The sequence below is a fragment of the Chelonia mydas genome, chromosome 2 (genome assembly GCF_015237465.2).
Source record: "Chelonia mydas isolate rCheMyd1 chromosome 2, rCheMyd1.pri.v2, whole genome shotgun sequence".
Taxonomy (NCBI): Eukaryota; Metazoa; Chordata; order Testudines; family Cheloniidae; genus Chelonia; species Chelonia mydas.
Genome location: NC_057850.1, coordinates 88,725,565 through 88,752,008, shown reverse-complemented (window position 1 = coordinate 88,752,008; position 26,444 = coordinate 88,725,565). Strand labels below are relative to the sequence as shown.

The 26,444-nt window shown below is 41.9% G+C and overlaps 1 protein-coding gene across 1 annotated transcript in view; it reads right to left on the bottom strand.

The window, feature by feature from the left end:
- The window catches only part of IMPA2 (inositol monophosphatase 2), a 34,056-nt gene extending 8,276 nt beyond the window's left edge, over positions 1–25,780 (bottom strand). Inside the window, exons 1-7 of the mRNA XM_007062335.4 lie at positions 25,269–25,780; positions 16,511–16,644; positions 11,768–11,872; positions 10,424–10,469; positions 7,695–7,803; positions 3,823–3,931; positions 3,485–3,636 (exon numbers count right to left, since the gene is read on the bottom strand). Coding sequence (XP_007062397.2) covers positions 3,485–3,636; positions 3,823–3,931; positions 7,695–7,803; positions 10,424–10,469; positions 11,768–11,872; positions 16,511–16,644; positions 25,269–25,370 — 757 coding nt within the window. The 5' untranslated portion in view covers positions 25,371–25,780. The remainder of the gene's footprint in view (positions 1–3,484; positions 3,637–3,822; positions 3,932–7,694; positions 7,804–10,423; positions 10,470–11,767; positions 11,873–16,510; positions 16,645–25,268) is intronic.
- Between the last annotated feature and the right edge of the window lie 664 nt (positions 25,781–26,444).

Here is a 26,444-nt window from a genome sequence, read left to right as displayed (position 1 = left end):
TTTTAAGGGTTAAACATACCCTACCACTGGAAACTGTTCTTTAACACATCAAGTCTTTCCACAGTCATGCACACTTTGATCACCACTGGGCTTGACTACTAAAGAACATTCTACTTGGGGGATGTGAGCTCCAGAAATGAATAAAATAATAATCCTTAACATTCTGGGTCTTTACATCTTCAAAGTGCTGTACAAATATAATATTCAGATGAGCACGCTCGTCTCTCCCTGATAGCCCTTTCTTTCCAAGAAGCCTCCATCTTTGCTGAAATCTGTTTAGGAGTCTCACCATAATCTCTGCTGGGCCAGCTGTGTACTTCAAATGTGACACTTTAAGGGGCTTACTCAAAGACACAAACATTCATTCTCAGCATCTCTGACCCGGGAAAGCCCTAGACTGGAAATGCAAAACTGTGATGAAACTAGCCAGCCAGAGCCTAAGGCCGAGTGGGCCAGACCTGAGATGTTTCACTGGATTATCACTATAAGCGAAGGACCTGTATGGGGCTGGGAGGGAAAGAGAAAAGAATCCAAAGATATTGAGGCTATAAAAGCAGTCCACAAATAGCCACCCAGGGACAACGTTAAAAAAAAGTCACTCAAAATTGCGGGAAACCTGTACTCCTGGAAAGGACAACGGAATGGGAAGAACCATCGGAGGACTCCTACTTCCACTGTGGGGGAGGGAGGAGGGGAATGTCCATGGAAGCAATATTCTGATATAGGAAACGAGTTTGTTAGCTGCATTTCTAGTAGAATATCTCTCTAATGACTGACTTATGGAAGTTGCATTGCTAGTGCCTTTGGATCAGACAGCTTATCTTAACCTATTGCTTACCAGGCCCTGTAATTGTAACAGCAGCAGAGGAAATTAAAGCTCTCCCCAGTGCAAAGCAAGTAGAAGCACCACCATGGTCCACCCCAGAATAACCTTGGACGGAGCCAAACTCCAAAATTTACTCATAGAAAACTATGCAGCCAAGAGACAAAGGGATAGAAGAATCAGTGAGGCACTACAATCTCTCACGGATTACTGTTATAGACACTCTAGCACCAAAGGGCCCCCTCTCATCCCACTGCCCACACAGACTGCCAAGGTTCTCAGGCAACCTATGGCAGAAAATGCAGGAAGGAAGAAAACTGGGTGTTGGTGGCAGAAAACACAGGGAGACTAAGGAGCAAAGTTTTTCTGTAAACCCAGCCTTCTTTAAGGAAGGCAAAGAGTTTACCTCTGCTCTCCTCTACCACAGAGATAGCAAAGTCACACCTTGCAGAATTTTTCTAGATTGTGAATCTCTACATATACCCATATGTCTCCACCCAATTCCAGAACACAGCACCTCCCACTGCACGGAATTAGATCACAGTTGTGCAGAATACCCTCAGAGGCCATCAAGAACAAGAAGGTAAGAACAGGACTAGAAACACAGAGTCCTCTTCCCAAGAATTCTGCCTCTTCATGCCAGTAGTAATTATAGTAGACTGACACAGTCACAATCAGGGCCACGCCCCTCACCCTCTTGTGACTCTTTCCCCTGCCATTCCTGGATGGTAAAGAAAAGAGAACGCCAGGAAGAAACCCTGGCAACAGGCTGTTAATATCTCCTTTTGAGGGGACTCTACCATCCACTCCCAAACATGCAATAGTCCAACCAGAATTTAAAAACTATCATGCAATTCCAGAGAACTTGGAGGCTACTGCTCAGCATCTAAGCTTCCTTTTCCAAGCAGACTATGAGAGAGCTGGCAAAAAGGCATCTCCAACTCCACTTGTTATCTGTCAGAATCATGGATCCCTCTAAGTGAGGTGTGAGGGCAGGGAGTATAATACTGAGACAGCATGTGTTGCTCAGGTGGATTACCTTCTCCGGTCCATGCCCATTTTACTGGGCTTGTCTGAGGTATTTGATACTACTGATAAATACACCTGTCTTGCCTCTAGGAGCTAAAGGAATGAAGAGAAATGCTTTGAATTGGCTTAGATCCCTCCTCTCAGAACAAAGCCAGAGGATCACTATGGGTAACTGTTCCTCCACCTCCTAATCCAGAGGTGGGCAAACTACATCTGGCCCCCGGGACCATCCTGCCCGGCCCTTGAGCTCCTGGTCAGAGAGGCTAGTCCCCGGCCCCTCCCCTACGGTTCCCCCTCCCCTTTAGCCACGCCGCCACGTGGGCAGTGCAGCTGGCTCCGGCCAGGTGGCAGGGCTGCGAGATCCTGCTGCTCTGAGCTGCATGGTAAGGGGGCGGGGGGTTGGATAAGGGGCAGGGAGTCCTGGGGGGCAGTGAGGAGACAGGGGGAAGTTGGATGGGGTGGAGGTTCTGGGGGGGCTGGTCAGGGGACAGGGAAGGTTGGATAGGTGTGGGAGTCCCAGGGGGGCCTGGCAGGGGGTAGGGGTGTGGATAGGGGTTAGGGCAGTGAGGGGACAGGGAGCAGGGAGCGTTGGATGGGTTGGGGATTCTGAGGGGGCAGTCAGGGGGCAGGAAGTGGGAGGGGGCCAGGCTGTTTGGGGAGGCACAGCCTTCCCTACCTGGCCCTCCATACAATTTTGCACCCTGATGTGGCCCTCGGGCCAAAAAGTTTGCCCACCCCTGTCCTAATCCCTCAGCTATAAACGCAAACTCAGTTCCACTCCCATATTATTCAGCATCTATGAGTAAACATTGGGAGCATTGGCAAGATAACATAGACTGAAATGCAGGCAACACCCAACTCCGTTGTTCCTTTACACCAAGCATAAAGATCACTATCTACCAGCTTTCTGAATATCTAACTGAAATTACCTTCTGGATGAAGATCAGATAGCAAAAACTGAACCCAGGAAAGGCTTCAGTGATGCTGGTAGGAAGACAGAACTGCTCTATAGAACTAGTCTTCTCTATAACACCCCCACTCAAGAACATCTACTCTTGTTTTTATGTTGGTCCTCAGCCTTGCAGCTCTTAAAATGCTGATGGAAAACCCACCACCCTCTATCTCCAGCTGGCCAGAAAATCATGCCCCATCCTATCAGATCCAGACTTGACTGTACTGATCCTGCACTTTCAGAACTAAATGCAAAACCCAATTATTCATCTTAGTTTTCCCTCAGTTTCTTCTCACATACACACACAAAACCTTTTCCCTTCTTCTCACATACACACACAAAACCCATATACAAATCAAGCCTTTTCTCCTACCAGTGGGGAAGGAAGAGAGAGATTATAATTATTTCTGTTTCAAGAGAGATATTCAGATAGTATTGAAATGAGGACCGTGTAAGTACACAGATAGATTAGACAGAGATGGGGAAGTAAAAAAGAAGACTACAGCCCAAACTAGAAAGGCTAATCATCTGAACATTTATCTGCCTCACCCCTCAGAGGCTATGAAAGGTGATTGAAAAAAAACTGAGTGTGACAATTATTTAGATTGTAGTAGTGCCTATTATGTGCTTTCCAAACATGAAGACACAGTCTCTGCTTCAAAACAGCATACTTTACTCACCTGAAGTATCTATCACAATACCACCTGCCTCTCTAATAATGACAGTAGCTGCTGCCAAGTCCCAGCAATGTAAACCAAACTGGTAATATGCATCTGCAGCACCAGATGCTAGATGGCACAGAGCCAAGGTAGCACTTCCAATTACACGGATCCTAGAAGCAGAGAGGTATAAAAGAATGAAAGGGGGAAAACTGCTTTTATTTCAACCCAGGTATTTATTAACAGGGTACAATATGCATCACATTTGATTTAAGTAGAATAACATTCTGCTTGGAATTTAGGAAGTTGAGAATGTTTATGATTTTTAACATAATAAATTTTTTTCTTAAAAACCTTACCCATGTACTTGGGCTTTGAGTAAGCTCTCCATGTTACCGAGGAACAATTTCAAAGTCTCAGGGTCACGTTTTGGACCAATTTCTGTTAAGATCAAGGCCTTCGACTTATCTGCAATGTAGACAGTTGTTTCTATTAACTCAACAGCCTTTCAAAGTAGGTCTTGGCAATTTCTCCACATTATGTTCTTCTTTTCATATTCTTTCTCAGGAAGAGAAACTGCTTTTGTCTAAATGACTGTAACAAGACTGAACTGCTCACACAGTTTGGTTATCTAAAAATACTTGTTTGGTAAAAGAAGGGAAGGAAGAATAAGATCAAAACTGCAGTTTCTATGCGTTTCCTTTGTTCCCATGGAATTTTTCCTTCATTGACCAGTCAGCCTTTGGTGATCTCACAAACTTTTAGCAGTCAGCTAAAAGTAATTGACATAAGATCTATGCATTCCACTGTAAATTAATTGTATTTTAAAGCAGAATGCTTCCTGAACAGGGAACTTTGATCTCTTGGATAAGACCATTCATTTTAATTAAACAGAGGTAGGTGTATGATAAGTAAAGATCAATTAAATATATCCACCAAACTCCATTTATCTTGCAATAACTACCCCCTTTTACATTGGGACATTGGAAAGACTACAAAAGTCACAAATGTGCAAGTATCAATATATTTATCAGTTATTCTATATAAAAAAAGTCAATAGGTCTAATTCTGAATTAATTTTTGCAACACTAGTTTTTCCTTTTGTATTGTGTTTAATTCAGTAACTTCTGATTTACAGCAGTATAGGGGCCTAATCAAAGCCAAGGACTCTTAAAGCCAAAGGAAAGATTCACATTGAGTTCAATGGGTATTAGATCAGGTGAGGTCACATTCAGGCCAACAACATACGTATTATTTTAAGAAGTATACACAGTATTCCTTCCAAATGATTTACCCATTGTTTCATGTTCTCTGTGTATATAAATCTCCCCACTGTATTTTCCACTGAATGCATCCGATGAAGTGAGCTGTAGCTTACGAAAGCTTATGCTCAAATGAATTGGTTAGTCTCTAAGGTGCCACTAGTACTCCTTTTCTTTTTGTGAATACAGACTAACACGGCTGCGACTCTGAAACCTGTCATTAAGTAGGGATAGTGGACCAAATGCTGTGTGGTGCTACTGAGTGGTATTTCCTAGACAAATTAATGTGGCCTGAGACATCTTGTAATTAATTTGACATGCCAGGTACTGGCGACCTACGAATGTAAAAGGGCATTATGGATTCAAGCAAGCTGATTAGAAATGGTTGAGTAATATACATGTAATGAGAATAAAACAGTCACAAAATATCACAAACATAACTGCAGAAACACAGACTTCATAACCATTTTTAAAAACATTACATTAAAGTATAGAAGCACAGTTCTACTTTAAAATTATAGGGACACAAAGTAGGGCATGCATTACTTTGCCATAACTGGAAATTTCTGGAGGTTGAAAGTAATCCGCCTTTGGTCTTCTGCATAATACATTCAATGTTTACAATTATGGCACATTGAATGCATGCCTTACTACAGACATTATTATTAACACCATGCATTCATGCCAAGTACACCTCGGTCATAACAAAAATAACTATTCTATGGAACTGTGAAAACTATTGTAAACATGTTCCTGATGAACAAACAAACATTTCCTAATACTTAGTCAAAGTTATGCTAATTTAGTAATTGGATTTAAAGACTGAAACGCTTTGAGGAGGGTTGGGGCTTAAGGCATAGGATGGAACTGAACTTAGAGAAGAGACCATCTAGTGAAAAGATACAAGATGGCTTCAGGAATGCAAACTACAGGAGACAGCTGACCAGAAGACAAGTTCTCCACCCTGATGAGAGGAAGAGAAATAGGGAGGGTTGGTAGAAGAGAGATGACAGTGACCTGGGTAAATGTGGGAGGAAAAGAGACAACGGACCAACATTTTTGATTATTGAAGGGGGCAGAGTGGAGACCAAAAAAAACCCAACAAAAAAACCAAAAAACCTGTCATTTATGGTATCAACACACTTAAGGCCAGGCCTGGCTTTAAACTGTGACAACGTTTGACAAAGGGAATTTTATATCTTTGGGATGTTCCTTCATTACGATTATTTAAATCCGTGAGTGGCGGATATCCCAGACCACATCTCTGTTTTCTTACTGTGACATAACCTTTTAAAAATTCTGTCATCACCAAAATGTGATTCTCTTTAGTTCTGAATTGTTAAATGCTGAACATAGCTAGCACTAATCTAATTTTATACTGTACATCAACATTTTCTATAGAAAATACATTTCCTGAAACAAAAGCATGCAGTAACATAGCAGCCTAAAAGCCACAAATCCCAGAAGCCAGCACAAGGAAAAACATTTTGTACTCCAGAGGTAGTTCATTCTATTGAAGTTAAAATCTTTAGTGGACAAGAACAACTGTAAATGAGCTACATTTAAACACCATAACAATCAATAAAAATATTCTTCATCTTCCCTGTTCAAAATCCCCCCCCCCCAAATGAGTACCTCTCAAAAGAGAAAAAAATTATAAAGCATCTTAAACAATATGGGATCTGACCCTCCCCTTATGTTCTGGATTCCCACATTAGCAGAAAGTCCACAGGGAATCGGGACAAAGTGGTGCAAGTCTCCCACAGCCCTTGCTCAGCTGAAGGCCCACCACCATTTGGACATAAAAGTGAAAGGGGCCAGTTTATGAAGGATGTAGGGCAGTTGGGAGATTCTTTGCCCAGGGGATTCTTGTGGAACATGGGCTGTATTTTAAAACTTCCCTCCCCTGGCAGAACACCTTTGGAAGGATGGCTAGGGTACGACACCTATTCAGGGGTAAATGTCCTCCCTCAGGCACAGCTGCTCCTGTGGGGGAGAAGTGTACCATTTGTACTCTCTTTCTCCAGATAAATAAACCTGGCCCACTAAAGACTGGTCCAAGATACAAAGTCTGGATCTAGATCCAAATTTTTCCAGCTATCAGGGAAGTTCTGGTCATCCAGGGTTGGTCTGGACCCATATCTAATCTGTACATTAAATTGCTTTAATTTACTATGATTTCAGTCTGCACCAAACCATTTTTCTACTGTAATTTTTATCATTTCTGGGGTACAAAGATACAGCTCTGTAACATCTGCTTGCTTCTATCTGCTAATTAATGCTGTCTTATCTTCTGCATTGGATTTGTTAAAAAAAAACTTCTTGTCTTTATGTGCATTTGATTGAGCTTAACTATTATAACTAGGCAAATGCAGAATCACTTTATTAGGTTTATAGTAATAAATCCCAATACAGTATGGATTAAGTGTTCTAACTAATTGTATGATGAAACAGACCTCTCACATGCATCACGGCACGTTGTTTTTAAATAAGTATAATGTATGCATCCATTAATTCCATTTACTACTGGCATATGTGTTTACAAACAAGATGCAGTATATGGCAGCATCAAGTCATCTGAAAATAAGTGAATGACAGATGCCATAATAATGTGGGCCTGATTCACCATTCCAGCTGTACTTTGTATCCCAGGAGTAACAACAGTGTACAGAAGGCATGGTACAGTGGTGAATTTAATCCTATTTCTTTATCTTAAAGGAGTGGTTTTGGATCAATACTGATCAATTCGTGTGGAAACTGCAAAATATTTTAGGACCATTTAATAGTAATTCACATAAAGCTGCATATTTTAAACAGAAATTTGGGAACATCCTTATGTTTCCAGGAAAAACACCGTTATAATGCAAGAAAGATACTTTGGATCAGGATAATAATTTCCATTTAGGATTAGTATCAACTCTGAAATTCAACATATTTATTTTAGAGTTCTAACAAAAATCTAGACCAACCTGTCTCTTTTGATACCTGAAGCCTTTTTTCATTACAAAATGCCCCTTGACCTCTTCTACCAGTATATAATCGTTCTTCAGTGCAATGGTAAATTACACCAAATTCAAGCTTTAAGATTTTGAAAAGGAAAGAAATGAATGCAACTCAAATTACTCATCACAAGTATAAACAACTACTAATGGCAGAAAAATCAAAATTATTTTAGTTAGCTATATAACCAAAGATTATGCCACTGCTAATAAATAATTTTACTGTTACACTGACGTTTTAGATACACAACATATAAAATTCAGTTTAGAAAGAGAGATATTAATTCCATCTATTCACAGCTCATTCGTACGCACACTATTAGAACGGAATAAAAAGTTACTCTGAAATGCAATTCAAGGAGTTATTGAGAATATGTAAATCGCCCAGGGCCAGATTCCGAACACTTTACTCCCATTGGTGAGCAGTCACTCACATGAATAGGCCCATTGACTTCATTGGGGCTATTAATATTGCCAACCTCAAGCATCTCAAATTCATGACTCAGACCTTCAAAACACATGAGATTGGCTTACAAGTCAGGCAGTTTTTTAAAAAAATACATAGTTTGCATGTCATAGTACATTTCACTTGCCTTCTATCTTTTGAGCCCTTGAGGTGCACTCAAGTCATCTTTGAGTTTTTCTCTGCAATCATGAAGGCTAGAAGCTAACTGGTCTTTTAAATGAACGCTGAGATTCTCGTGAAATCACCTGACTCCAGGAGCTGGGGCTTGAAGAAAAACACCAAATATCACGAGACTCATGATAAAATTAATGAGAGTTGGCAACACTGAACTATTTGTGCAAGCACCTGCTTACAAATGGGAATAAGGGGTTCACAATTGGAGTCTTAATAATCCAGGCCCAAAGTACCTAATATTTTGCACGACTATAGTACCTTTCATCAGAAGATCTTAAAACACTTTACATACATTAATGAATCAATCCTCACATCATTACTATGAGATAAAATATTATCTACATTTTACGCATAGGGAAACAGACATAGAGAAGTTAAGTGACTTGCCCAAAGTCACAGAAGAAGTTTGTAGAAGAGTCAGTAATAGGACTCAGATCTTCTAGACTCCCAGTCCCTTGCTGCAACCACGCTACTTGAGTGACCCATGCTACCTGAGTGACCACCTCTCACCCAAGAGTCCTCAAAGATCGCTCAGAGGGAATGGGTTTTCCTTGCTATTCATCCTGGAGCCAGACTCTTCTCGGTTCAGGGTCTCTATGTATGGAACTCCAGGTCTGAAGATATTCATAAGAATCTCTCTTTAGCAGTATTCAGGGCTTGAGGCTAGATCTTTCTATTCAGGTCAATTCACCTATGCCCATTTTGGCTCCCCTATCGAGTTATTATTTTACTTTTGTCTGTTTTTTTTACTACAATGGATGGTGAAATTTAATATGATTGTTTTTTGTTTTAGCAGCATCTAAAGCATGGTGGGTGCTATAGAAAATAAATAAATACTAAAGAAAGCTGTTTTGTAATTATATGCAATATTTGGAAACATTTGGGAAGGAATAATCTTTGGAATGGCACTAAAGTGTGTCTTTACAGTTGCTATGTTTTTAAAGGCAAGCTGCAGTCCATCTAGATACACATACAGTACTATACTGTCCAAACCAAAGGGAGTTGCTCGTCCTCATCACATCTGAAAATTAGGCCGCTGAATTTGCCTGAATCGCTGCATTCCTTGCACACAAATCGCTGAATTTGCCTGATGCTGCATTCCTTGCACACATAAAATTCCTGTTGGCTTCAATGGGAGCTAACGGCATGTCAATGCATGTAAATGCAAAGGCCCAAGAGACACATTTTACAATAGTGGGAATAACTACTTAAAAATAGCTACTTTTATTTTATAAATCAAACTGTAAAGCTACAGTAGCTGTACAAACATCTCCGAAATGAATGGTGAGAACTAGGAAACTTAAAAAGAACAGTATTCCCAAGCACCAAGGCCAGGTTCTTTGTTTTTCTATGGACAGCCTGTTATGAAGGTACATGGAATAATATTAAATTTACTGCACCTCAAAAGCACACAAAGGTAGATTAAGGGAATCCAAACCATAACTTTGCACGTATCACAGAAAGTAATCCTACTATATACTCAAAAAGAAAAGGAGGACTTGTGGCACCTTAGAGACTAACCAATTTATTTGAGCATAAGCTTTCGTGAGCATCCGATGAAGTGAGCTGTAGCTCACGAAAGCTTATGCTCAAATAAATTGGTTAGTCTCTAAGGTGCCACAAGTACTCCTTTTCTTTTTGCGAATACAGACTAACACGGCTGCTACTCTGAAACCTACTATATACTGTACATCAACAACTGTCTGAGAGTCAGGGAGGTTGCTAACAGCTTTAAAGGAATAGGAATCAGCATAATAACAAGAGAACAGTAGAAGATAAATATAGAGATGCTTAGTCACAATTTAAACATAACTTATTAGTGCCTGACTTTATTAGCTCTTACATCAGTAGTCCCTTTTTAATAATATATAAATCCAGTTAACATGGGACTACCTGCAGGAGTAAAGGTTTGCAGGATTAGGGTGTTATTTTGGTGTGGTGTGACCAAACACATTTCAATAGCATGGAAAGAGCCTTTGTATTAATTTTTTAGTTCCCACATGGCTCTGAGGTTTGTAGCTGGATCTCAGGTTACCAACTCTCAGAACCCATTTTATACCTCTTGGTTAACAGCAAATCCAATGCTAACTGCCACTGTTGGAAACCTGTGGAAAATAAGAAAGAAAGTACTATTCATGAATAATCTCTCTAAACATGCAAATTCCGCAACTCCCAGCAGCAACAGAACCCACAGAGAGCACTATAATTTTACTTAATTAAAAACTTAATCTACATTATACCTTCCCTCTGTTTCCACCCAAGACTGTCGCTTGTACTTTGTCAATTCTTTTTTTTTTAATCAAAACTAATATTTCAAAAAGTAAAAAAAAATAAATTTATGAAAACATAAATAAGCTGTGTATATTAAACATATATTTGAAATTTTAGTGATTTTTCCCCTTAGCGTAAATAAATAACTTGATCTCAAAATATTATTATTGTAATAAATAATAATTTATACTTAGAGTATGTTTCATCCAATGATCTCAGAGCACTTTGCAGATAGTAATTAATTAGGGAGAAACTTTGTACCTGAGGTCAACAATAAATGAAACCTGTTATGCTTCCTTCTGTCTTGCAGCTGGTTGGGGCACGGTGGGGTGGGGGTCCGGGTGCGGATAGCTCATCAGGGTGGCCCAGGTGCAGGGGGAGTGGAGCTCAGCAGGGTGGGTTCTGAGTGTGGGGGGCAAGGCTCAGCGGGAGGGTCTGAGTATGAGGGGGTCTTGATGCACGGGGATTGGGCGGATGGGGGAGCAGCTCCCTGTACAGGGATCCCTCCCCCTGAAGCTGAGGAGCGATGGGTGCAGGAAGCGCAGAAGGAGGGGGGACAGTTTGCAGAGCTTCCTGCAGCCAGGGGAGAAATCTGGGGGTAGGTCTGATCCGGCCCCAGATGCCGTGCAGGGGAAGTGGAAGTCTTGTCCTCCCCAGCCCAGCCTGGACTAGTAGCTGAGCCTGGTGCAGGGTAGAAGCCTGGGTCCTTCCCAGTCCCACCCTCTACCCCACAGTGATTTACCTCTCTGCCGGATGCCCTGGGCACCCAAAACTTACTGCTGGGGTGGGTCATATGACCGCTTTTGTGGCTTCCCTTTGCTTCCCCGTCAGAAAGTCATTTTTCTGCGGGGAAGCAAAGAAATCTGTGGGCGATATAAATTCTGCACATGCGCAGTGGAGCAGAATTCTCCCAGGAGTATCAAATACTATATCAGATATAAAAAGATACTGGAATGGATCCTGCAGGTCTTGTTCAGGGAAAGCCCCTCAGTTTATAAATATAATGCTATAGGTAAGTGTAAATTGAGCAAACTTAACACAGTGAAATATATTTCAGTAATGGAGGGAGAGAAGGATTTATGAGAAACTGAAGTTACTATATTTTAACAATTCTCCGTGTTACTGAATTTACCTGTGCACAAAATTGCAGGTTCCATCAATGGGATCAATAATCCAGGTAGGATTGTCAGTGAGGACACACTTTGAACCAGCAGCAGTGGACTCTTCTCCAATAAACCTATATTTGACATGGAGTAAAGTATGCTCAGAAGACTCAACTCCACCTTCTTGGCTTTTGGGGACTATTGTTACAGTCATGGATCTTTAAAGTTTAGTTACCAAAAAAACCCACAAAAACAAACAAAAAAACCCACCGACAACCCCGCACAAAAAGCGCATTGCCACCACCCACCAACTCATAGAAACTTTGTAAAGAAGTTCTAAAAAGATAGGTCAGAAAATGGTTTTTAACGGTATATTAAAAATATCCCATTCTAGTTCCCCCTCCCTATATGTTAATGATACATACTTCAAAGTCATGTAACGCATGCAGAGATGGATCTGAAATGAAACCCCAACTTTGGCAGAAGTTTAGATCTGGATTGCAATTTGGCAGCTCAGGCCCACTTCTAGCAGGAAGTAATGCAGGCTGCCAAATGTACCCTCCATTCCTTGCAGGTGAATTCACCAGGAAATAATACAGCCTTAGAACTCCTACCATAATCTGTAATAGCAGAGTAGATCAGGAAGTAAAAAGTTCACAAAGCTGAACTTTCCTCTTCACAAGACTCAGAGTAATTCAACAGAATTAAAAAAAAAAATAGAAAATTTACAGGAGCCCATTGAATTCCAGGTTGAGCTGCTGATTTTCTGTCCTGTCATAATTTATTTCAATAGATTTTCGGTTTTCCTTTTCCTGGGAATTGTACATCCAGTTCTGGCATCTGTCCTACCTGCCTTAGTTATCTTTGCCATTCCCTAGATCAGTGGTTCACAACCAGGGGTACACATAAAATCATTTAGATATTTGTAGAGCTCTCAGTGGATACAAATTTATATATATATTGTATATTTATATATACAAATTTATATTATATCCGCAGATATAAATCGGTATCTGTGGAACCGCAGGGCTCTCCCGGGACCCGCAGCAGCAAAAGGAGAAGAACATGGGGCTGCCGCTCCCAGGAGCCAGCGTCCCATGCTGGCAGCTCTTCTGGTGCAGCTGTACTGCCCCCAGTCCTGTCCTCCGGCATGGCTGTACAGACCCCACACAGGAGAGGCAGTCACGCAGACAACTGCGTGGAAGGGACAGGGTCGGGGCTGGGGTTGGTACAGCCACATAGGAGGAGCTGCCGGCATGGGGCATGTTCAACTCTTGCCCGTTGGGCTCCCTGGGGATTGGAATGGCGTGATGGCAGCAGCATTCTGCCTTGTGGAGAGAAAGGGAGGCAACAGATTCATGGTACTCGAGAGTAAACAATGTTAGAGAGAGACAATGACTGTCTCTGATGTGACAGTCTTCTTTGGCTGGGAAGATGGTGGCTACAGTTCAGGCCCTTGTGGGTGGTCTAGAAAAAGGGTTGGAGCACTGAAGTGAGTGATGGCAGGGAGAGAAAGGACCCTCAGGGCTTTGATAGAGAGGGACAGAGGGAGAAGAGAGCATGGTGAGGGGGAAAAGGAAGGCAAAGAAACATATTTGCTGTATAAGACCAGTTATATGTAGTATTTACTGTCAAAACTTTTGTGATGCAGGAAAGTTCCTTTGTAACTAAAAGTTTATTGGCACCAGTGATTTTAAAAGGACTTAACACAGGAAAAATAAATGTCCAGGAACAGAGTCTGATCTCATGCCCATCTGAGTCAATGGCAAAGCTCAGTCTCGTTGACGTCACTGGTGCAAGGTCAGACTCATATAGTATGGTCCTGTACCCAGTGAAGTAAATGGTAACAATCCCATTAACTTCCATGGGAGCAGGATCAGCCCATAGTGCATAACATAGCATTGAAACAGAACCCGAACGGTCTTAAAGAAAGCTTAATTCACTGAGTTACCTTATGAAATCAGAAGCTAGGAAAAATGCATGGCCAAATTCAAAGTGGAAGTTGACTGTAAAGGGTTAATAATCTGTCATTATGTTGGAGACTTCCATTTCTGGGGCTATGTTGACCTTGAACCTGCTATTCCTCTTCTAAATAGCATGAATGCTTCTAACACTTTATGCTCATGTTACATGAGCCTTGTATGCTACGCTTCCTCTGGCAGATCGTTAAGGAAAACTCAGATATTACAGAACAGACAACAGCACAGCAAGCAGGACTTCAGATGGAATATTACTCAGATACTATATTTGTAAATCCCAGCACTGCCTAAGAACTGCAACCAAATATTATACACTTAAACTGTCTAGTATTGCCACAGTTTTGGATCACATAACAGATATTTAGAAAGACGTACTTAGACTATAATTTTTTCAGTAATTTTTGCATTAAATACGCTCTTTACACCAACATGACCAATGGGATCAGGTTTTTAAATATGTTCCATGTTAGCTGAATTCTTTCGAATCGGACACAAATTCATCCCTATGTAAAGGGCTAGTGCAAGGCCGATGTGTGACGTTCTGTGCCTTGGGGGAGCACCCTGTAATGCCCCCATATTCCTCATCTGTATATAATTGTGATATTACATATAAACCATGCCTTGTAGGGCATCAGGGGAAAGGTTACGACCTGCTGAAAGTCATTTCTCTATCCATATATGTGTACCATTAATGCATGTGAAATTATGAGAATTGTATTGTATGGTTGTCACTAAAACATGCTGTAAGTTGGGGAATCAGCAAGATATTCGCTCCCCAGAGGCAACAGCAAGGAAAGTAACCAATGTCCAACCCATCAAGAGCCATTGTCCAGCAAGGGAGCTACAATGCAATGACTCACCTGCATGAGGCCACACCAGGGGAATTGCTCAACCTTACTGGGAGAGACTCAGCAATGCCCCCAGTCATGCCTGGACTTGTGTTTTCCAAGCACATAGAGTGAGGGTATAAAACACACAGAGTGGACACATACTGGGCCTTTTCTGCTGCCCCCACTTATGCTGCAAGCAACTAAGACACTGAGAAGAAGACAAGACTCCAACAGAGGAGATTGGCCCAGGTTTAAGGAACAAACCTGAATATTAAGGACTGCAATATCCCATGGGGTGAGAAAAACTGCTTAATTGAGATATTGCCCAGTCTAATAGGGTTGAAAGTTTAGACTGCATGCTTATATTTTATTTTATTTTGGTAACTAACTCTGACTTTTTGCCTATCACTTAATATCACTTAAACAAATTTATTGACTATAAAAGATAGATTTTAACTGTTTATCTTTACCAGTGAGTTGGTATGAAGTATGGGGGCAAATCTGCTCAGGCTTGACAAAGGCTGGTGTATGTCCACTTTCCATTGTTGAAGTGGTGAACCAATTAATAAATTAGACAGTATATTCCTGAGGTACAGTACTGGGAGCTGGGGGTATCTGGCTGGTGTCTTTCTCTGTGTGATTCATGAGTGGCTCTGGGAGCATTTATGCAATCCAGCTGAGTGTGGGGCTCCACATGCTGTTGTGCTGAGTGATCACAGCACCTGGAGGGGCTTGCTGCTGGTCACTAGCAAGGCACTGTGAGAGACAGCCCAGGCTGGAGAGAGTTAAGGGGGCACAGCAGTCCCACAGTCCCAGGCTGCACCCCGGGGGGATCCCGTCACACTATGTGCCACTTAAAACCCACTTAAAGTACATGTAGAGAGTTTATGTAGATTTAAGTAGCACACAGGCCTTGTATTGGCTCTCTGCAGAGGGCTGAATTTTACCTTCATAGGTTAAAGTAAAATGTGGAAATCAGTTGTAAAGTATATATATATTGTGTGTGTCAAGCCAATCTTAAGACGTGTTTTATAAAGCTTATTTCCAATGTGAATATGCTAAAATGTATCATTTTATGGCCTCTGTTTGTAGGGGGTTACTCTCAGATGGCCCTTAATAGCTCAAGGGGAATCACATATCCGAATTCATGTTTAAGACCTACAATTAAATCCTGTGCAGTAACTTGTACAACATTTATTTTCTATAGGCTAGGATCCTGATGCTTCAAGGAGCTAAGCCTCCTTGACTCTTTCTGACCTGAGACCCCTCCAGATGCTAGAAGAGCTAAATGTGACTTAATGCTATACTCAGTCCAGATCCTGCACACACATATATGCACGTGAGTAAAACAAAATTATTCACATGAATGGTTGCAGGACTGGGGCCTTAGTGATAACTGAATGCAGCTTGATTCAAATGTCCATTTGTTGAAATATTCTTAGTATTATATTGCAGAAGAAAAAAAGATACAGAGTTGTGAACAAATTAAGCTTTCCTACGGATAGTTTAATTTAGATACCCTTACTGGGGACAAAAGTGTTATATTACTATTTAATTAAATCCAAAAAGGTTGCAAAATATTAAAACCTCAGATGATGACTCAAGTTAATCCAGAGCAATAATACTATGTGGCCAATAATGAAAAATACTGTGTACCTTCTCAAAGTAATTTTCAACATGAAAGTGAATCTGGAACAGAAATTTTTAAAGCAAGGAAGCTTATAAAAATGTCCAATCTGCTTAAATTCAAGACATTTATTAATTCTTAACAATGGAGACCAGAACAAAGTGATATCTAAATGGTATTAAAACTGAATTCAGTTATTAGGAGGCGAATTAATTTGTACAGATCTCATCTGACATCTAAGGACTGAATTTTATAAATTCCCTTTTAATGATGGTCACATACATGGCCTGTGCATGGGACAGGGTCCTGGGCAGTTCTCTCTCTAGAGATACTTACCTGTGGGAGGGAAACTTCTCTTTCAGAGCAGAAATAATCACATTTTCCACAAAATTATCAGTTTCTGTCACAAGATCAGCTGCAGATGTTTTTGTAGACACTTGTTTTTCCTCTGTAAGAGCTTTCCTAATAATCTGAAAGAGGAGTACACACATCAGATTTATTTCTAACATTCCTTCCCTAGACACTAACAAAATATATTACATATGAGGTTCATTGCTGACCCTGAAATCTATTGACACATCAGTATGCTACCATGCAAGGGAAGGGATCCAGTTCTAGGACTCAAAATCCATCCTATTTGTTCAGGGGTGGTGAATACTACCGAAGCAATGAGGATAGGAAGCACCTTGCATCTCTCCATAACAACCCCTCTAGCTAGTTTAGGAAAGTCATTGACAAGCTCTGGAAGGAGATGCAGCCACAAGTATAGTAAGAAGGATCGCAGCAGATGGGCACATTAAGGGTTGGAAAAATTAGGGGAGAGACACAGGGGAAAAAGGAGGATCATTGGGGCTCAGGAGTTTTCTTTCCTCTCCATCGGAAATACAATATTAAAAAAAAAACAAAAACTATAGGGACAAAACTCCCACCTCTTACATTTTAAAAAGTGACAAAAAATGTAAGCCATACTAGTTCGGCTCTGAAAAGAAGCCTTTTATATCAGATTTAGGCCAAGATTTTCAAACATGGGTGTCTAGCGTTAGCATCCTAAGTCCAAATAGGTGGCCTGATTTTAAAAAATGCTCAGCACCCTGTGAAATTGGTGGTAGTTGCTGGGTGCTCAGCACCTTTCAAAAACTGGCCACTTATTTAAGTTCCTAAAGATGGACTTAGGAGTCTAACTCTGGGCTCTGTGTTTTTTTTAAATCTTGGCGTTATGTTTTAAAAAAACTTGAAAGCCATACTAAACTAAAGTAAATTTGATGCAAATTCACAAATGGGAAAATTATGAATGACAAACTTCTTCCTACTTTCACCTCTTTCTGTTTCTTACTTCATATGGCAAGACATTATGAAATGAGGCATGATGACAATGTTTCTCTTGGAGGAACAGCTAACTTATTTTTTTAACCAAAGACAATTATGAAGAATCTAAGAAAGGACATCAAAACAGTCAGTGATAGCAAAGACAAATTAATGTAATTGCTGGATTTGTACATAACTACACAAAATAAAAAGCAACTTCAAATTAATATTCTAAACACAACCTCCTCCTGCGGCATATATTTTTTAAAATCCTTCAATCAAAACTCCGGCACTCAAGTATTTTTAAACCTACCTAAAGAAAAGCCATTTATGTTCAAATGGCAGTTTGTTCTACAGTACTGTTTATGGGACAGGAAACCAGGAAATTTCAAATTCCTATTACATTTCTACCACTTGTTTATCATGGGCAAAAATATTACATTTGAAGGGTTTCACACACTCAGCTGTTACAGTGACCCTCCTTACATAATCTGGACCATGACTTGCTGTGTGGCCTATGAAAGTCCCACTACCTCTCTGACTCAGTTTCATCAGCTGTAAAATTAAAATTATACTTACTTCCCTAGCTCACAAAGGAGTTTGAAGATTAATTAATATTTTTACCTTTGAAGATGGTACACAAAAGGTTTTGTATTATTTATTACATGGCAAAATGTTTACTCAAGAAAACTCCTTTATTTCCTTACGTACTGCCCTGTTTTCCTGGTGATATTGAACCTCTTAAGCTAACTTAGTGCCTTGGGTGCGCATGATATCAAGGCCCCAACTCTGTAAGAACTTTACATGTGAGTAACTGTGCACATGTGAACGATTGCAAATTCAATGGGCTCACTCACATGTGTAAAGTTACCATTATGGGTAAGTATTTGCAGGATTAGGGCCTAAATTACCACTCACATGGTGTCCCCAAAAAGTCATAAGGCAGTCAAGTGAATTAAGAGTTAATTAATTAAGTGAATTAACATTTGTATGATGTTATTAAACTTTTTTTATTTTTTCTTAACACAGGGTAGACTGAGCAAGGAGTAGTAAGTACATAAACTGGTCTGCCCCAAGAGACATTCTGACTTAGAGACACACCTCTGAGTCTCAGTTCCTTTCCTGATTTCTCCTTGCTCCTGGGATGTGCCAACAGCAAATTACTACCCCATCTGTATGGGCTCAAATGACTCTGGTTAGGGGTTGGGTGTGTGTATGGGGGTGTGGCCTATATTCCGCCAGTTTTCTGCCTATCCCCACTGTTCCTCTTATATGGACAACAGATCCAAGGCTGCATAAATAGCTAAGGAGAGGGTTTCTTACTCCATCTCACTCACTTGCACCTGAAATCCAAGTCAGAAACTAGGGGCAGGTCTACACTTTGGGTTTAAGTCGACCTAAGTTCTGCAACTCCAGCTACGTGAATAACATAGCTGGAGTCAACGTAGCTTAAGTTGACTTATTACGTGCTGGGTCAATGGGAGAAACTCTCCCGTCATCTTACCTTATGTTTCTTGTTCCAGTGGAGTACCGGAGTGAACGAGAGAGCGATCTGCGGTCAATTTAGCGGGTCTTCACTAGACCCCCTAAAATGACCCCTGGTGGATCGATTACCGCAGCCTCGATGCACTGTAAGTGTAGTGTAGACATACCCTAGCTCACCATGATTACATTTTTTGCATTATAAACAGAACAGCATTTGTTCTTCATAAAATTAAGTTTATCAAGTATCTCATATTGGGCCAGATTCTTTATGCTGAATAGTACCTTCCACCAGTCCACTGAAGTCAGTGGGACTACTTGTGGAGTGAAGTGCTTCAAACCTGGGTAAAAGTATTAGAATCAGGCCAAATGGTGAAAAAAATACAGAGTATGTACAACAGAATCCCATTAGATTTGACTCTTTACAGAACACTTGGTATAAACACATTTTAAATGGACAAATATAATCACCTAATGCATTTGTCTAGTCTTCCAAATTAGGTGTGGAGTTACATAAAAGAGTCCTTCAAGATGACAAGAGTTATGACAGATAAATGAAATCTATTCAGCGACCACAAAAAGTGTCAATGAAATAAAAATAGCTTATCTCCCCCTCCCTCAGTATTGTATAATGAAACTGGCAACCAAACTGAGCAATTATATATTGGCTATACAAGTATTACACTAATCATCCTCATTAGATTACAGTTTGTCCATATTTTAACTGTTTATTTTTATATGGAAGGACAGATAATACCTAGTTGCTGATCTAACAGCCCAGTAATTTAGACAAGTTATATCAACACTTCATTGCACAACTAAGAGGTAGACTGAGCCTGGCCCTTGTGTGATTGCACAAAGGGCAGAGAGAAGTGAAGATGCAAGGAGTGCATGCTTAAGAGTCTGACATAATCATGGTGTCAGTGTAGGGGACCGACAGACTGTTTCCTCCTAGCATCTTTGTGGGTACAAGCCATCCTAAAGGGAATGGAGAGGAGGCAGGGCCATGGCTCCATCTCCCTCCATACCAGACAACAGAACAGCCTGGCTGTGGAGGGGGGATCATGCTATCACCTCCTAAGAGATGGTGCATAGGATGCACTTGCCTGGCACATCTGAGTTTCAGGAGGGATTGTGCCTCCCGGCAGCATGGCTCTGCAATGCCCCCCAAAGTGGGCTGTGCCTTAATGGCACAATCAAACCCTAAATTACACTTGGAAAAGTGTAATTCCCCAAAATAAAATTATTCTTTAAAATCAGCCTTCCTATGTTTCACTACAAGATACCTTAAAAATGTCACAGCAAGACAAAACACGTAAGGTGAGATCCTGGCCCTGCTGAGTCAATGGGAGTTTTGCCACTGACTTCACTAGGGCCAGGATTTCACACCTAATTCTCTGTCTGGCAGCTTTCTCCTTTTCCAGTTTAAAAACATGGAAACATTAACATGCTAGACATATACACTGCCTAATTTTTCTCTCAGGACCTCATGTCTGGGGCTGGTCTACACTACAAAGTTAGGTCACCTTAACTACATTGCTCAGGGTTGTGAAAACTTTCACATCCTGTGCAATGTAATTAAGCCAACCTAAGCCCTGGTGTAGACACTGCTAGGTCAAGCTAGCTACAGATTATCTACAGCGAGGGAAGAACCCCTCCATTGCTATAGTAAGTGTCCACACTACTGTGGCGCAGCTGCAGCGATGCAGCTGTGCCACTGTGGCATTTCTAGTGTCAACATACCCCTGGTTTTACACTGGTATAACTCCATTGACTTCACTGAAGTGTCTCCCAATTTACACAGCATAAATGAGAGTAGATCAGACCCATATTGTCCAGTACTGTTGTCATATCAAACATATGAGGAGATGACACCAGCCACATCTGTGTCATTATTAATTAGCTGCTTCCGAGCCTGTGGGGGTGGCACTAAGGAGGGCCATGCCCATGTGACAGCTTAATGGACATCTGGGCCTTATGAAAGGACTCAGAGAGATCCATCTGGGAGTTGGAGCCACTATGAGTAGGAAAGTTCCTGTGGAAGGCCCTGAACCCTAGTCTGCAGGAGGCCAAATACTCTAGGGGTCCCACTGCTCTATACCAGATCAGGGAAGGACACAAGGAACAGAGCGCAGGAGAGGCTGAGAATAGTACTCCGGGGGAATCAGACTGGGGTCTGAATGCTTGATCCCAGAGCCAGAAAGACTCGCCCAGCTAACCCACAAAAGGGCTGGGAACAGGGCCCAGAGAGTGAGCTAAAGAGAAGCTCCTTCAAGGGCAGAAGAACATTTTTGTTTATTAGGACTTTTTCAGTTGGACTTTCCCTACCCTGGAAGGGGATAAGTTTTATTTTGTTATTTGGTTGGAGGGTTAAGCCACCTCTCCAGAACAAACCGGGGTCTGGCAAGCCAAGAAAATCCACCCTGGGGAGGGAAACTGAGGCAGGGACTTCCTGCCCTGCCATGCTTGGCCAACAGGGAATACTATAGAGCAGCCACAACCCACAACAGGTCCTAATTCCACTTACTTAACTTATGCAAAAAGTCATCCCTAAATTAATAGGTTTACTTACATGAATAAAGTAAGCAAGATTTGGTAAAAGAGTACTCAATAGAAAAAAGATGTGAGAAAGTCCATGGTTACAGGTATAGTGGATGGGGAGGGATTTCAATACAGGCCAGTTATGCACAGCAAGTGGCCCAAATTAAAATACCTAATCCATGCTCCCATGCCCCTCCAAAGTAACAGGATCCAAACTGCATGGCACAGACCCACATATGTGATATACGTAAACAGAGCTAAGCAATGGGTTCAGGCATGAGATCCATGACTTGGAGCAGGTACATTCCCAGATGAGACAGCTTCACAATGACACATATTCATCTAACTATTTCTTTATCAGCCTTCTGACTTTTGGAGACACTATTCCAAAAGTATATTAAAAAATTCCCATTGGTGGAAATGTTTGTGGACTCCTCTATTAAACATGGATGAACATCTTTGAGAAGAAGAATACCATGTCCTTTTAAAAAACAATTCCATGGAGACTGATGAATTTCCTCTTCCAATTCTCATTCTTAAGGTTTTTTTACCAAAACGAACAAAAAAACCCAAACAAACAAACAAAAAATCAAAGAGGAAGCCCCGGAAGATGTAGTCCTGATTAACCTCTACCAGAAATCCATAATCTGGATTTCAGTACTCCTCTCCAAGAGATGCCTTTGGTAGGACAAATATCATTGCCAAAATGTCCACCAGCTTCTCACAGTTGCTTTGGCTGACGCCCGAAATAGAAGTGAAAGCATGACCTGGAGAAGTTCTTCCACTGGGTGGTGATCCATGTTGACAACTCTGGCTGCTAGGAGCATGCACACCCAAATGGCTCTGCTGGATGCATTGGTGGGGTCAAACCACTTCTGGTCAAGTCCCAAGGGATGAACAGACATGTTCTCTCACAATACACTATGAATCAAGCCCTAAAGCAGCCATGGCTACCAAAGGTTCTAAGAACCCTGAGTTATGCCCAAGAAACAGCAAGGTCTGACTTGGGTCTTCATAGTGTAGAGTGTACCTGCTGGCATGCATATGAGAGTTGAACAGCAATGGAGTGTGGATGCTCAAGCATGAGCTTAGAAAGAACAAGTCTGCAAGTGTGGATCCCACAGATCTGGGTTTATTATCCAGTGTAGAGATACCCTAACCCTCAGGTTGAGACAAATATTGACCTAAGGCCACTGAAAAGAATTTGGCAACTCTGTCCACATATCTATTCAAGGGACACCATCATAGGACCTAATCACATCAGCCACACCACCAGAGGCTCATTCACCTGCACATCTACCAATGTGATATATGCCATCATGTGCCAGAAATGCCCCTCTGCCATGTACATTGGCCAAACTGGACAATCTCTATGCAAAAAAATAAATAGACACAAATCAGACGTCAAGAATTATAACATTCAAAAACCAGCCGGAGAACACTTCAACCTCCCTGGTCACTCAATTACAGACCTAAAATTCGCAATTCTCCAACAAAAAAACTTCAAAAACAGACTCCAACGAGAAACTGCAGAATTGGAATTAATTTGCAAACTGGACACCATTAAATTAGGTTTGAATAAAGACTGGGAGTGCATGGGTCATTACACAAAGTAAAAACTATTTCCCTATGCTAATTTTTCCCCTGCTGTTACTCATACCTTCTTGTCAACTGTTTGAAATGGGCCATCCTGATTATCACTACAAAAAATTTTTTTCTCCTGCTGATAATAGCTCACCTTAACTGATCACTCTCGTTATAGTGGGTATGGCAACACCCATTTTTTCATGTTCTCTGTGTATATATATCTTCCTACTGTATTTTCCACTGCATGCATCCGATGAAATCTTATGCCCAAATAAATTTGTTAGTCTCTAAGGTGCCACAAGTAGCCCTTGTTTTTTTTGCTGATACAGACTAACACGGCTACCACTCTAAATGGGATTTGTTGTTTTCCCCACTCTGCCCCATGGAGATGAAGATACTGGCAAAAGAGTTCTTTTGTTATGATATCCTAAATCACTTTCCTGTGCAGAGTGAGTTATAAGAGCAAAAGGACTTTTTGGCCAGTATAATTACATTTATATTATAGCTTTTTCTGGCATAGCTGTTTTGGTTAGGGGTGTGATTTTTTTAACACTTCTAACCGGCATAGCTTTGCTGGCAAAACTTTTAAATGTTGACAATTATTTATTTACACCACTGTAAATCTGCAGTGACTTTTGTTGAAGTGGAGTTACTCCAGATTTACACCAGTGTAAGTGAGATCATTATCTGCCCCATTGTGAGAAGACTGGCAAAGCAAGAAGATAATAGCAGGCAAGAAATCAATCATGCAGCTAATATCTTTGACACACTCACTTTCTCAGAGAGAAACCCTACCTGTTATAAAATGGAAATATAACATATTTTGAATATATGCATCATGATATGAAGTATCCTCAATTCCCCATAATCTAACATTGTTATCACTGTCTACACTAATAATATTCCAGTAATACATGTGAAGATTTTTTTTTCTTACTAAGAAAGAAAATACATTAAAACATGTTTGCTTTGACAAATCATTCTAATCTTATATTTAAATATAAAAAATGCTCCCAGTCACAAAATATGTCTGCTTCTGGAGGGTGAATGGAGCCTTTTCCTTCATACTGCTAATTGGAGAATTAAAACAAAACAAAACACCCCAAACCACCTCTTAACCATAGACCATTATTTTAGATACATTCTGAAATTATTTGGAAATGTGAAAAAAACAAACACTCTCATGGTGGAATTTCCCTTAAATACCCTACTAAGACAGTATATCATTACTGCCATTCTCATTTTTCCTCAAGAAGACTCTATGATGATACCATTCATCTAAAAGATCATTACTGGTGGCTTGAATATTTGCAGTTCAGGCTGCTAAAGCCTTCAAAAACAAAACAAAACGATAGACTAAAGGCCGCATTGCTACATATTTGCTAAAAATATCACCTATGCTCAGTTTATATGAAAGCAAAATCCCTCATTGATATTCAACACGATGCTGAAAACAGCCTATGTGCAGCATGCAATGGCAGGTCTCTACCTCAACAAAAACATCTATAGCCAATATGCTTTACAAAAAGCTTTTACAGATACTTAGTGTAAATGTTTAAAACGTTCCTGTAGGTGTTTAAAATATATACAGTATGTCATTGATCATTCGGGGAAGAAGGGACCTTTCTGTGATCTGGATAAAAGTAAGACAGCTTTGCCACTGCATTTGACCTGACCCAGTTGGCTCCCTTACCCACTCTTACACTAATCCCCTCCCCTTCGGAGATATTTCCTGAAACTCTTTCCCCCGGCCTGTGCCTTCGCCCGCCCTCGTTAACATCGCAGGCACCAACAGGTTAGAGTGCTGAGCGCACAGGAGCGTAGCCTGCAGCACACAGCAGGGGACTGTCCCTACCACTCCAGCAGCATTATTAACCCTCGCCCCGGGAAGGGGCATTTATTTGGGGGACCGTAGTAAGGAGGGAGCCGCTGAAAACTCTCTTCGGACTGCAGCACAAGTCGTGAGCGATACACTGAGCAGATGATCTTGCAAACGCGGACCCTCCATTCCCTGGGAGGAGGAAGTGACTGACCCTTCTGAGGCAGGGGCCAGCCGGAGGGAGAGGAAAGGAATGGCTCTAGCTGCCCCTACACAGGCTATCCCCAAGCTGTGACCGGCGAAAGGGAGAAGACCGAGGCAAGTACGAAGGTACCAGTGTAGGCTCTTGCTGCTGCTAACCTGCCCAGCCCGGCGCGCCAGCTGCACCGCCACCTCCATACACTCCTGCCAGGGGTCCCCTCCGGCCGCAGCCCCCAGCCCCTCCTCTTCGCAGGGCTTCATCGCAGCTCCTCCCGCCGCCTCTTCGCCTGCGCACCCCACGCGGCAGGCAGCTCCCGGGGCTCCCTGTCAATCTCACTGCCAAGGAGCAGAAGTGGGAGGGTGGGGGCCGCGCTCCAGCTCCCCCCGAACCAATCAGATTTGCTCGGAAACTCCTCCGGCTTCTGCCCCGGGCTGCTGTAGCTGGGGGGAGGCGAGCGGGCAGGTTCCAGCTGCCGCAGGCTGCTGCTTCCAGCGGCCGGGTGTCTGTCGTGCTGCTGCCGCCTTCCCCCGCTCTCCTCCACCCTCTTACCCCCGCCTTTCCTGTTTCTCTCCTCCTCCTCTCTTCCCCCTTCCTCCTCTCCCCGGTGCACAGGGGAGGGACTGCCCCTGTCACTCTCTCCCCCAGCGCCGCCTCTCTGCGATGAGAGCCTGCCTACACAGCCTGCGGGCGGGAGCCGGGCGAGAGGGCCTGACGCTGACACTGGGCGGGCTGCCGCTGCCGCTCAAAGCCTGCAAGCTGCTAATCTGAGCTCTAGGGGCTGCCGGGGAGGTAAGCCGCTCGCTAGCGATGACTCAGTGATGTGGAGAACAGGATGTGGCGGAAGGCAAGTCATAGTGGTTACTTGCTTTGATCTGCCACCTGGCTCATAAACCTTCCGAGCTGCACGTAATCGCTCCCCTTTGGGCAGTCTGAAGACAGGCTCGGACAGCAACACTCGTTCTTCTCGTTGCAGGGATGGGCATGCCAAGGATTAATATCCACTGAATCTAATAGTGTATAACCTTGATGATCTGAACCCCTCGTTGATCCCCAGCTCCCTGTTAATTGAGATGAGGTCTCTTGTCCCCCAATGTCTATTAATTATAGCAGTCTCCTTTTGGTCCAGCTCTCACCCTTTAATTTTCCCCTCCCCTTTGGTCTCTGGGCATAGGGTACTGCAATACCTATCTGTTTCCCCAGGCTTTTGAGAAGGGCGTGAGTTCCTGACTCACCTCCTGACAGGTGAGTTAAGAGTTTGCTATATTTGTAAGATATATTTATTGTTTTTAAATGTTAACCCTCTAAGAACATTGCTGGATGGACATATTGTAGAC